The 12,847-nt window shown below is 41.9% G+C and overlaps 1 protein-coding gene across 3 annotated transcripts in view; it reads left to right on the forward strand.

Moving 5' to 3' along the window:
- The first annotated feature begins 3,205 nt into the window (after positions 1–3,205).
- Positions 3,206–12,847, forward strand: part of LOC104911438 (cubilin-like) — a 30,584-nt gene continuing 20,942 nt past the window's right edge. Inside the window, exons 1-7 of one of the 3 annotated variants that reach the window (XM_019616399.2) lie at positions 3,206–3,287; positions 3,836–3,974; positions 7,319–7,448; positions 7,813–7,905; positions 9,170–9,208; positions 9,954–10,055; positions 10,982–11,085. In XM_019616399.2, coding sequence (XP_019471944.1) covers positions 7,437–7,448; positions 7,813–7,905; positions 9,170–9,208; positions 9,954–10,055; positions 10,982–11,085 — 350 coding nt within the window. In that variant the 5' untranslated portion in view covers positions 3,206–3,287; positions 3,836–3,974; positions 7,319–7,436. Of the gene's footprint in view, positions 3,288–3,835; positions 3,975–6,828; positions 7,152–7,318; positions 7,449–7,812; positions 7,906–9,169; positions 9,209–9,953; positions 10,056–10,981; positions 11,086–12,847 lie in introns of those variants that run through there. The other 2 variants (XM_010712617.3, XM_010712616.3) reach the window with 2 other exon arrangements.

The following is a 12,847-nucleotide window of genomic DNA, read 5'->3' on the forward strand; positions in this document are numbered from 1 at the left end:
AAAACGTGGCAGTTGTGGTGTATTGCATCTAGGCTTGATAGCGCAGGAGAGACTGTAGGGACTGTAGAGAACAAAGTCAGTATAAAGAAGTCGCAGCTTTTCAAATCTACTGTATCATCCTGAAAAACAAAGAGCATGCAGTTATTGTTTACTGCCATAGTTTCTCTTATTCTGACTTCTTTTTCATTTATTCTCTTGGTTGTTGTGCTGCTTCTGGACTGTGAAACCAGCAAAACCTTGGGTGAAGCTACTATAGCCTGCTTTATTCTTTAAGAACACTTGGACATCTTGTGGTCTCCAGCTATGAAAGAGAAATGAAAATGGATTCTCCTAAAAGAGCTATGGAGCAGGCTGTAAAGAATAAAAGACCACCTCAGGTTAGGTAATCTCTTGTAGTAGCACAGCAGTGGCAGAAACTGCTGGACTGATGTGAGGCTGTGCCTACTACTAAACTACGCAAAAAGCAAGCTGGTGATGTTACAAACCATAGTTGTCTGTTAAGGTGATTTTTATTGTGTAGATGTATCTAATAGATCAGTAACTAGTTACTACATATTCTGGTTCTTGAGAGATGTAATAATAGATCTTCTAACCTTGTAATAGAAGTGAAGCTAAATTGAGTGAGTGCTTCTTTTCCCACCTGTTTGGCATTAATAGACTCCTTTGCTGAGTGCTGTTGGGTTGCAGCTGCTTGGCCTCACTCAATGATCATGTTGCCTCCTTTTCTGAGCAGCTTTCTACTAAGTGCTTTGCAGCCCACATCAGTGCCGTGCTTTGCAGCTTCAGCCTTAGCGTTTTCACAGCAATTAAGTATGATTACCAAAGCAGCTGAAAGGTAAATGGGTGAAATTGGGAAGACAGCTCTGGAAACTTCCAGAATCTGGTTTTTGGTTGCATGACTTGCTTATTCTGCGCGTATGGACTACTTCTCATTATCTCCATGACATAATGAGCTGAACGTCCTCAGCCTTGCGAAGCTCCACCAAGGAAAAGATCTCATGGTGGTCGGTGCCGTATTTATGCAGCCAGCTGTAAGGCTTGCACATTGCCTACAGAACATCTTACCTGCATTAGCTGGCTGTAGTCTGAGTCAACTTAAGTGTCCCCATACAAAGAAACCTGTGAAATGGTGAAATTACTGAAATACTGTTCCTATAAATCAGGGGTTTGAGTGTTTTTTATACATGGACTCAACGTTTTCCAGATTAGGTGCATCTTCCCATGTGTGTGGCTGTATAATTCTGTGCTAACAGCTATTGCAAATTTCTAATACAAATAGAACATTTAGCAACTATTCCTAACCTCTCTTGGGTTAACTGTTCATACCCAGCCCATCCTTTGATTCTTCTGTTCTATTAGCTTGCTGTTCATACTGAAGTTCAACATTTAATGGTCTTACTGTATAAATGATGAATTATACAAGGACTGCTCCAAAAGTAATGTCTCCTATTTTATTATGCTGGCCCACAACGTCAGAGGTGGATTTTGAAATTACATATATATTCTAAGTTGTTTAATTTAAATAAAGTGAGAATTTGGAGAAAACGAACTAATAATTAGTTAATAACCTGAGGATTATTAACATTTCAGGGTGACCTTACATAAGTAGTGTATAAAGTAATAGTCAAGGAAAATGCATGCTATAGTGTAAAAAACTAGGCATAAAGTTTAAAATGAATTCCAGCAAACATCCTCCTTTTGTCTGGGCAAATGTAAGTATTCCAGTGTAACAGATCTCTTTAAGTGAAGTTGATGCTTGTTTAGTAACAACTTGCTTGAAGAGATAACTGGTATCTAAGACACCATGGAAAATGAAGTACTGAGTAGTGAAAATGTTTCAGTTTAAATGTTACTGTGAGGAATGTGGAGAGATTTGTGTTATTTTTATCTGTATTTGATTAGAAGGGCTGGGGAATTGATACAGCTGTCCAAGAAAAGAGGAGCATGGTGTTAGATGCCCAGCCAGCCATCTGGGCATCACAAGGAAGCTGGGTTGTTCTCTTGGACTTTCTTCTGCCTTGTCTTCTGACAGTGGGAGGAAGCATGGACAAGGGTCGTTCTGACAACAGTTCTGATGAAACAAGAATCAGAGTAGGAGAGACTAAAAGAAATTTGGAAGGAAAATAATTTCATGATGCTAATATGTTTACTTACAACTGGACAGTAATAAATAGTTTTGATTATTCAGATGTTTGCCCTATGCATATTTAAAAAAAAAAAATCATGTTGTTTATAAATATTACACTTAAAATGGGATTCTATCCAGAACTAATGATTCTGAATGGCATTTTGACTGTGTATTCATGTTACTTACCATGTGGCATTATTCAGTCTACATTATTCAATGTTACAAGGTAAAGCATAGGAAAAAGTTCAGGAGAAGGCTGGAAGAAAAGAATACCAGGCTGGTAGGCTTCTGTCTGAAGTTCCCGAGTTGCGATAGATAGAAGCCAAGAAGATACTTAGGAGCTCTGTATGCTTGCCATGTCATATTCCCTTCCTTTCCTAACTTTTGGCCATTGTTGGAGACAGAATACTGACCTCGATGGATCTTTTTCTCAGTCTAACCAGTCTTATTTTCTTATATTTGTGTTGTGACAGCATGCCAATATTTGCAGTCACAACATCAATGCAGAGCAAATGATGTATGAACATAGAGTGCAGCTCAGGTTTAATCCTCTCAATGAAGCCAAGAGTACAGAGTAGAATGAATCAGAGAGAGGTTGTGCAGCCTGGTCCATTCTTGGCTTTGGGGTTGGTGATGGTGAAGGGTGACGTGCAAGTGGTACTCCCTAAAAAATAACTGCATACATTAAAGCCATTTGAGTATGCTGAAAGGACTGGAATAGTCTATAGAGAATAATAAAACCAATGTAACTGACCTAATTTTAAAAAGACAATGAAACAGAAAATAGGAAGCATCAATGTGGTGGTTTGTAAAAGCAACATTTGCTGTTACACAGTGTGACTCTTGCAACACAGGAAAAAACAGGTATACGTTATCTCTGCCTTCATTGTGATAAAGGAACCAAGGGTGAACTGGGAAAGTAAATAAATTACAGCTGAAGTCAAAACTCTTTGTTATTTACTATTAAAAACCAAAAACTTGGATTCCCCGGTCAGCTGGTTTAACTTCATCAGCAGGTAATTGATTAACTTCATCAGCTGTGTGGAGGGAGCAAAATCTTAAGCAGGTGTCAGAGGGCAGCGCACCGTAGAAGCAGAAGAAATCTTTAAGGAGTGATGTGGGAAATGGAGTATGGCAGCTGCTGCAGCCCCTGAGGAAGGTGCTGCATAAAGCTTTGCGGATGTGTATGAAGAGGAAGTGGTAGAGGAAAGGAGAAGGGGCTCCTGAGTTTTGATGTCTTTGGGCAGCCACCCCTTAACCAGAGAACTAACCTTTCTGATGTTGTTCTTCAGCTGCCCCTGTTTCAGTAGATACCATACTGTGGCTGTTGATCCCCCATATACTTTGGTGCTTTGTAATCAGTGTTCTTTAGAATTTATTCTGTCACTTTTGAGCATTATTAGAAAGAGAAGGATTAAAGAGAGTTGAGGAATGTGTAGATAAGAGTACTGGGAGGCATCCTCTCAGAAACTCAGGTGAATTTGCATTACTTGGGATTAAGGCAGCAACATGACTAGGTCTGCGATTATTGAAAATACTTGAGTTGTTTTTCTTTAACAATTAGCCAGCTTTGAGATCCTCCTCCATAGCTGCATTTCCCCCCTTAAGAAGGGAGCATTGCTAAGACTCCTGTCATATCTCTGCATCCGAGCTGATTTCCTAGGAGCAATTAATTTGTATTGAATTCTGCTCTCTTGTCTTCTACAGAAGAACCTTTGCGTTGCAAGCACGCGCTACTGGAGAAGTAGATGGACACCACCATTTCATTTCACACAGCTACATGCCAAAGCACAAGATGGTGGTAAAGTGTTGCTGCTAGTACAGGATGAACTTCAACCTGAATTAGGTAGAAACAAATGCTCTGTTACTTCCTGCCAAATCTGTGTGTAAACTATTCTCTCTAGAGATGTTTCTCAGCTATAACGTCAGTGAGGTAATGGAATGATCTATCCCAGAAGGAGGTGTTCACGCCAGCTCTTTTAGTTATAATGAACAGTCTCTATACTAATGCCAGATACTTGCAGGGTTTCCATTCTGTTCCTCCAAAAAATGCTGCCTTAATCCAGTCTATTTTGGTAAAATTGAAAGGATGGACCTATTTTTCTTCTTAAAATGATTTATAGATTTCTCAGCTTGGCTAGGCTAAGGGGCATTCACTGGGAATAGAGAACTAAGTTAAAATATAATGGAAGTAGTGTGTTATGCAAGGCCTAGATAGGTGTCCAGAGCTCTGTTTTCATCCTATAATCAGGGCACACTGAAAGTCTCCTGGTCTTCAGGTCTACCATTTTCTAAGCAGTAAAGCATACAAGGAGGGAAGTTGAAAGGCGTTATTTCTTCTTCCTCCTTGGGTTAGCAACATCATCCCTATCCTCAGTGGTTTGTTGCTCATAGTTGTTTGTTATTAGAGTTAATTAGTTGGAAAGAAAAGCTTGAATCAAAGATTGACAGTCAGCAGATAGTCAATGCATACTCAGTATGCAAAAGCAATCAATAGAGAAAAAATATTTTGTATGGCAACAGCCGAAGTCTAGGCTGAAAACTGCCAACATATCAGGTACTTTGTGGAGGAAAAAGTCCGTGGACTACGTATACATTTAACCAGCTTGGTAGGAAAGAAGCACAGGTTTAATTGTCCTATATTTCTTCTAGCTGTCACCCAACACAATATAAATACATTCTGCTGAGGAACAGGTGGGTACCCAGAGCTGCACCAGTGTGTACAGGCTAATTGGATGGGCTATCCCAAATGCCTGTGTGTTTGGAGGGAAGCTTCACCACCTCTGCTCTTCCAGATCTCAAGGCAATGCCAGTAACCTTTGGGTTGCCTGCACCATATCCTGTGTAAGCACAGGAAACGTGTCAGCAGGCTATCACTGTACTGAATTCTGAGATGAGTTTTCAAAGAAGCAGACAATAAAATGCAATAACAGGCCAGATTTTATGCCAAAAAAATAACAAACCAAAAAAACCAGGAAACAGTGAAGGTGGTGGAATGCAGCTGACAGCCTTGGACATTGTAGTTATTCATAGGAAGATGAAGTTGCTTGCGGCAACATCGACCCCCTTAGCTGTCCTGCATTTGTACTCACTTTCACAGTGTGCCTCTGTCTATTTTAGAGGCGACGTTAATATTTATGCTTATCACATCCAACCTAATCCTGAGATGCATGCAGGCTTTGACCTCGCATCATTTCTGTCTGTGAAAGCTGTGGAGCTCATTCAGTCCCCTACCTTTATGGCATGGCCCTCTTATCTGTGGGCACAACCTCCCTGTTGGGTGAAAAGTGCAGACTGGAGCAGAAAAGAAGGCTGCGTGGGGTCAGGAGGTGCAGGAGCTCTGTAGTCTCTGTGAAGGTCTGAGACGGAAAGGACCAGTGAATGGCAGCTGCTGTTATCTCTAGAGATAGCAGTTACAACTGTTGCTGTTTTGCTCTCTTCAGTACAGATTTGAAATGTGAGCAACTTGAATGAGTTAACTATTAAGCAAAAGAGAAAAACACATGAATTGTGGTGGGATTGGAGGTACAGGTAGCTCCTAGCATAGGGAAGGAAAAGATACACAAAGCTGCTCCAAACAGGGAGAGGAAAGTAAGATCTTGTGTGGGGGGAATAGGGAGACTGGCAAAATCAAAGGAGGGAGTAGCAGGGGCTGTCACATAGAAAGCTGTCTGGAGGGACGAAGAGACTGCAGAAACCCTGATAGGTAGTAGAAAGCACAAGGACTGACTAGATGGAGTCCCTGGTACAGTGAGGAAATTGGGAACCACCACCTGGGAGAAGGAAACAAAAGGTCAAGAACTGAGTGCAGGAGGGCCGGGGAGGGTGGGATGTGAGTTCCATCATGGCTTCCAGAGTCATAGACCCAAGTACCTATGGGGCTGCTCCCAGCTCTTCAACAAATATCCACTGGTAATGGCTGCTGCTGGGGTCGCAGCTTGGACCTACTCGCCTCATCATAGACAGAGATTACGTGGGGAATCATGTTGCCAGGCTGGACGCAGCAGGGGCCTGAAGAGCAGTGGTGTCCATGGTATGAGGTTAGACATGATGTTTCTTTTGAGATGGATGCTGCTGAAATGTTAGAGGAAAATGGGCAACATGCAAATTTTGGCTCTCAGAACAGATGATTTTGCATTGTTCAACTACTTTTGAGCCCTACCCAAATCCTTCCTTGGTCTTTTCCATTGTCTATGGCTGGCCCTGAATTTGGGAGTCCTAGTGTGTATCGTGAATACAGTCTACATGTTCCAAAAAAAAAAAAAAAAGCAAGTCCCCCTGTTTGATCATTTCCTCAGTATCTGGAGACTGAGCCATTTTCAATTCAGAGCAACCATATTTGGTTAAAACTGTACTTTGCTGTTGCAATCCATGGGATGCTGTTTGGTACTGCTAATTTGTTTATGTCATCTGCTCAGTGAATTACTGGCTGGAAGCTGCTCCTTCAGTGCAAATATTCCTTGCCAGCCACTGTGATTTTAATATGTTATTTTTGGGGGGGTAATGCTCTGGGCCTTTCAGCGTTACCAAATTATCTTTCGTTCCTCAGTGAGCAGGCTAGTGAGATGTTCCCACAGTGTTGGGCTGTGCAGTGCCGAGGCACTGAGTGCTTGGCTGTCCAAAGGTCAAAAGCACAACGATCAGACACATGCAGATCTGGATTAATTACCTCTCAAAGCTCCTGCAGGCAAAAGAGAAAAAAATGTGCTGGGTGTCTGGATTATTTGTACACTGTCAAACTTTAATTAAGATACCTGAGATAAAGATTACCCTTATAGGACAGGACAGCAGCATGGGCACCTTGTGAATAAGGAGCTGTGTGAGAGCAAAGGGCAGCCTGGCTCCCAAAAGTACTATTCAGCACAAGAGGTTTCACTTCAAACTCAGCACAGCTGGAGGAGAGCAATGCTTTGGGCTGCTTCTGTTCCTGGGCTGTTAGTTTTGTTGTTACTGCTTGCTGGATTGAGCTGTGAATCAAACCACTATGAAAAAAGAGGCAGAAAAGAAACGTTTATGATGAACAGTAAGTACCAGTGCTATTAGCAATTGCAAATGGATTTGCTCATAAGATAGGCTTTAAGCATTACTAATGGGAACAGAATGGCTTTACCGCATGTCTTTTCAATCTACACTTTTGGCAGCAGATATGTGCAACTAACTCATTTTTATTTTGCCCCTGTAATACAACAGGCCTCGTCTGTCCTCAGAGCAGGGCAACCTGGTGTTCCATGCTGGCTCCAGCAAAAATATTGAATTTAGAACCGGACCACTGGGGAAAATAAAGCTTAATGAAGAAGATCTTGCAGAAATGTTTAGTCAGGTGACGTAGTTACTTATCCGTAAGGTGTTTTCAGTTCCAGTTTTGCACAGTAATAATTTAATTTTCTTCAGAATTTTTCTCAGCAAATGTTTGATTTGTTTGGTATTATTGTCTTTTTATATTATCTCTGTTAGCACTGTAATATTTGAGCTATTGCAGATATGTAAAGCAATAAATTAATTACATAAAGTAATTAAAAGATCAAACTGTGTATGAACAGACTTGTCTGTATTCAGAAGGACTTGATAAGAGTAAGGTGAAGAAAGTACAAATCTTTCCCAAGCTTTTAGAAAAGTAAGGCTTGCTTTCAAGCTTTTGAGGAAGCAAAACTAATTTCACATCACATCTCTTTTTAATAATTTAGATGAGAGAAAACAAAGCAGAGATTCAAGAACTTAAGAAAGCCAATGAAGTCTCTCAGAACGTGTCCCACCAAGTCTCTCTGCTTGCTTCCAAGGTGAGCTATACCCCTGTGTTGTATTCCAGCAGCATTCTGAGTTTTCTGTTCTTCAGAATAATGTGACTACTGATTCATTTTGGTATTTCTGGGCTTCAATTCGGGGAACTGGAGTAGAGTCCATATTTAACATCAGTTTAGAGAGTATGTTTGACATAGAAGGTACTGATTCAGTATCTGGAGACTGGAAACATGCCTGTAATTCTCATAATTTTTAGTTACCAGGATTATTCTTTTGTTCACTGTTGACATCTCTATGGACTACGTTCTCTGATGTTTATGGAAATCAAATCTTACTAAATTCAGGCTATAGACTATATGTATTCCTATAGGTGTTACATAGACATGCCATTGCTTGGATGCAAATGTGTTATAGATGCTTGCAGTGGAAACAAAAGACTCTTGAGGTAGTTTTTCCAGCTTGTAAAGATTCTTCTCCAGAAAAATAGAAGATGGAAATCCTTTATCTGTCTTGGCTTAAATGTTTAATGTGCTGCCATAATTTCTTTATAGGAAAATATTTTATAGCCTGTGAGACTGCCCTTATGGGAAATTGTTCTAATATGTATCCATCATATCTCCTAATTCATTTTCTGCTTGCTATTTGTGGTTTTAACCAACTGAGATATGCTGAACTTTTCCTTGGCTTTCAGTGTGCTCACCACGTCAGACTGTCATACTCTTGTGAGCACCTGAACCTTCCTGTTGGAGTATTTACATTCTTAAAGTTTGTAGAATTATAGAATATTTTGAGTTGGAAGGGACACTTCAAGGTTATCTGGTTCAAATCCCCTGCAATGAACAGGGGCACCTACAGCTTCTCCCTTAAAGCCCCCTTGTAGATACTGAAAGGCCATTCTCAGCTCGCCCCAGAGCCTTCTCTTCTCCAGGCTGCACAGCCCCAGCACTCTCAGCCTGTCATCACAGGGAAGGCATTCCATCCTTGAGATCATTTTTGTGGCCCTCCTCTGGACAAATTCCAACAGGTCCACATTAAGGAAGATAGGCACCTTAATGCATCTTCACAGAACAGTCTTTTTGTAGGCAAATTTGGATATATCCTGTTGAAAAGCCATCAGCTTTTGAACAGCATAAAACCCTTAAATCCCAGTGAATGGGGCCTGATTTCAATCTGATTATCACCTGGTTTCACAGAGTGGCTCTTCTCTTGTCTCCAAAGAAAACACTCAGCCAGCATGCTGGCACCCAGTCACTCTGCAGTGACCCTCATGCCAAGTGCAATTAATTTGCATTTCTCTTGCAGGTCACAAATCTTGACATGAAACTTCAAAGCTTAGAGCAGGTGAGTACATGGGAAATAAACTGAAGATCAGAAAAGAGCTCTACCCAAGTAAACAAAGTAAGTTTTATTAAGTTAAATGATTTATTTCCTCTCACATATCACTGAGGAAAAGCTTTTCTGGTAACAGGAGGTTAAAAAAAGCCAAGGTTTGTGAAGGAGGTGAAATGCCTTCTTACAAAACATAAACTGTGTAGGAGCCTGCATTCCTTAAAGGAAAAACAGTTGTAGACTGAAAAATAACAACTGGATACCAAGGAAAAATACACTCTTCCTTCACTATCTCTGAAGACAAAGACAGAGAACTGGATTTTGTATTGCATGGGAAATAGCTGATTTTCAGCCACTGGCTGCTTCCCCATGAGCATGTGGCAGCCATAGCTAGTGCTGCCAGTAAAGCAGTTGTTGGATGAGTCACACATGAAATGAAGATACCCCTCCTGGCCTCACTAACAGCCTGTCATTGAGGAACAGTTTCTGATAGTATTTACATCTTGCAGAGCTTTTCTTACCCCAGAGCTTACAGTATGCTGTGTCAGATCTGTCATGCTAAGTCATATTTTAGTCGTATTTTCATACAGATATGTTCAAAAGAGCTCCAAAGTTTTGCAAATTAATCTTGCTGAAAGAAAAAGTGAGGGGGAACCCCCCAAAAAGGATAAAAATAAAGGGTTCATCTTGTGAAGAAATGCTGAAGAATCACTAAATAAGAAGGAAGATAATTCCCTGCTCTGCTCCTGGGTTTCAGACTCTGCAGAGGAAAGCCTGCAGCAGCAACCCCTGTGAGAACTCGGGGACCTGCGTGAACTTGCTGGATGGTTTCTTTTGCCTCTGTCCCAGCAACTGGAAGGTGAGTCTTCAGCCTCCAGGAGTGTGTGTTTAGCTTGAGTGCATGATGTGTATTTTAACTACAAGGGTATACCTGGCTTATTGCAGTCATGACAAGGTATGTATTAAGATTGTTTGGGATGGGGTGATATACACTGAATAGCAAAATAACCCTATCAGAGTCATCATCTGTTTTAAGTGCAATACATTTGATTCTCAACAGTAATGACATATATCCTAAAAGATGGAAGCCCAAGCCACGGGGCCAGACTCTGTGCAGTTACACGCAGGTGATGTCCCCTGAAGTCAGCGGTCCGACACAGTATGCCCTCATTTCTTGCTGAGCAGGATGACTGAACTACATACCTGCATGACACAATCATGTGGAGGGAATGGGGGAAGGGAATGACATTTATTGAAGCCCGAAGAAGTAAAACAAATGGGGATGTCGGTAATCAATCACATCCCAAGATTTCAAAATCCAAAGACTTTGTTGGCAAAGGCTTTTATAGTGCTGTTACATGCATTTGGAGATGGAATGGTTCCATTTTTTCTCAAAGGCACTCAGCTTGAAAGCTCTCCCAGTGAGATTGGGGTCAAAATTGATGTGCTTTCTGTCCTGATGAAACAGCATCTCCTAATAAAAACATCCTGAAATTAAGTTTTCTCAGCCTTTTGCTATTAAGTTGGGAAGCAGGGGGAGGTGGCAATACTCAACTGTCCATATGCTGTCTGCACACATCTGAAATATTTCATCCCTCTTCTGATAGCCAGGATTGCAGAACTCAGCTGAACAATAGAGTTCTGTTATAATGCTTCATAAGGGAAGCTGTGTTGATAGCAGCCTGTGGTTTGTGTATGTTTGGAAACTATATTAAACCTTGGCTCCATGGTTTGCTTCATTTCTCTGTTACTTGGAAAATAAACTGGTGTTCCATTTCACCTTAGGGCCTCCGCTGCTCAGAGGATGTTAATGAATGCCAGATTTATGCTGGAACAGCGCTGGGCTGCCAGAATGGAGCCACTTGTGTGAACACAGCAGGCAGCTACAGGTAATTTTTCAAAACCATACACTGAAATCCTATACAAAACACTGCTATGTTTGTAGCATCTATCCCATCTGCAGCACAAGTTTGGAAAAGAAGTCGATGTATTTTCTGTGCACCATAATCCATTTCAGTCTGAGAAACCGCAAAATCCCTATACTGTACAGCCAAGTGCACCACGGACGTGTTTATATTACTTGTTTTGACACAAAAAGAGCAGCAAGAACCAGGTTTATCACACAACCACACTGGGGATTAAGATTATCACCCCTCATTTATCACCTGCCCATGAGACAGAGGAGAGTGAGGAAATGGACAAGGTGGACAATGGACAAGGAAAAAAGCTCTGCTCCACAAGGCTATGACTTGCTGGAAAGCTCCTGAACAGGCAAAGCTTCCTTCAGACGAAGGGAGGAGAGGTACTGACTGTAGCAGGCAGGCCAGGAGGGTGCTTGGGCCCCAGAGACATCATCTCCCTGCAGTTCACCTTCCTCCAGCTGTGCTCAGCCAGAGGCAAACCTTGTTCAGCTCCTTGGGAAATATGCTGCTCTTTGCAGGGCAAGCTGGCCTGAATGCCCCACATCTTGTTTTCCATACTGGCAAATAATAAACAACTTTCAGATGTAATACAAAGCTCTCCCTGTGCAGTGGCTGGATAGCATGCCACAGCCTTCTGCAAAGCAGTTAGTCTCCAGCTTCAACATGAAAGCTTTAGCACCCACAAAAATTTGCTTGGCATAAGACAGGCTTATAAGCATGGCTTTGTCAGCTCTTGGAGTAACCTCACAAAAGGGAAATTTTCATGCAGCTCCTCATGCTTCACAGTGGCACAGAGCCTGCTGAGATCTTTGTAGCATCCTCGCAGCCATCCTCTACACAGATGTTTAGGAAGGAAACAACACAAAGCATCCTGCCTTTACTTGTTCCTTGCTGTGCTCAGCAGTGTACAGGTGTGTGATTACATTAAGGTTTGATAGACAAATCCTTTGTTCTTCTCTCAGGTGTTTTCATTGTTTGTACAGTCATGATTCCTGTAAGTTTATTTCCCAGTGCCATTCCTACAAATGTTACACTGTTACTTCACACAAATGAGGATCGCTTTGTAAGTCATACAAATCGCTGTATTGCATTACATCCTCAGGATTACTGTTCTATCCTTTCTTCACCTCCATTGTATGGTCTTCCTAGTCTCCAATCACATCTCGCCTTATTCATTTCTGAGTGCTCCTCGGATGCTAAATGCATTCTGACAGTGCCCGGTGGCCGATACTTGTGGGATCCAGTGACCCTACTAGCCCTGCTCCTGCACTGCTGCATTCACACACTGAGGGGAAAAAAAAAATATGATATTTAATTTTCCACAGCCCCCAGGGGTAACACCAGGTTTGATGGTACAGTGCTGTACCATCAGTTGGAGGGTAATGCAGTTCCTCTTTGCTCAGGTCCTTTAGTTACAGGCCTCAAGCTCTAATACACGAAAGCACTGAGGTATGAGGAAGAAGTAGATATCACGGAAATGCTTTCCCCGGTCAGCACCGCAATAGGAATGTTGCATCATTTGGACAAACGGTGTGAGGGTCACCATATCCACCAGACTTTTGTGTGGTAATCAGAACAGTGGGGCCTCCCCAGGATGTGCTGTTAGCGCGGGGACAGGACCAGCACAGTGCCACACAGCTCCGCAGGCTCTGATTTTTGGTTGAAGCTCCTTGTGGCCTGCTTCTCGAAGCTGAGCAGCTTCAAATTGGGAATGGATTAACCTTTGCTA

Source organism: Meleagris gallopavo, chromosome 6 (assembly GCF_000146605.3).
Source record: "Meleagris gallopavo isolate NT-WF06-2002-E0010 breed Aviagen turkey brand Nicholas breeding stock chromosome 6, Turkey_5.1, whole genome shotgun sequence".
NCBI lineage: Eukaryota > Metazoa > Chordata > Aves > Galliformes > Phasianidae > Meleagris > Meleagris gallopavo.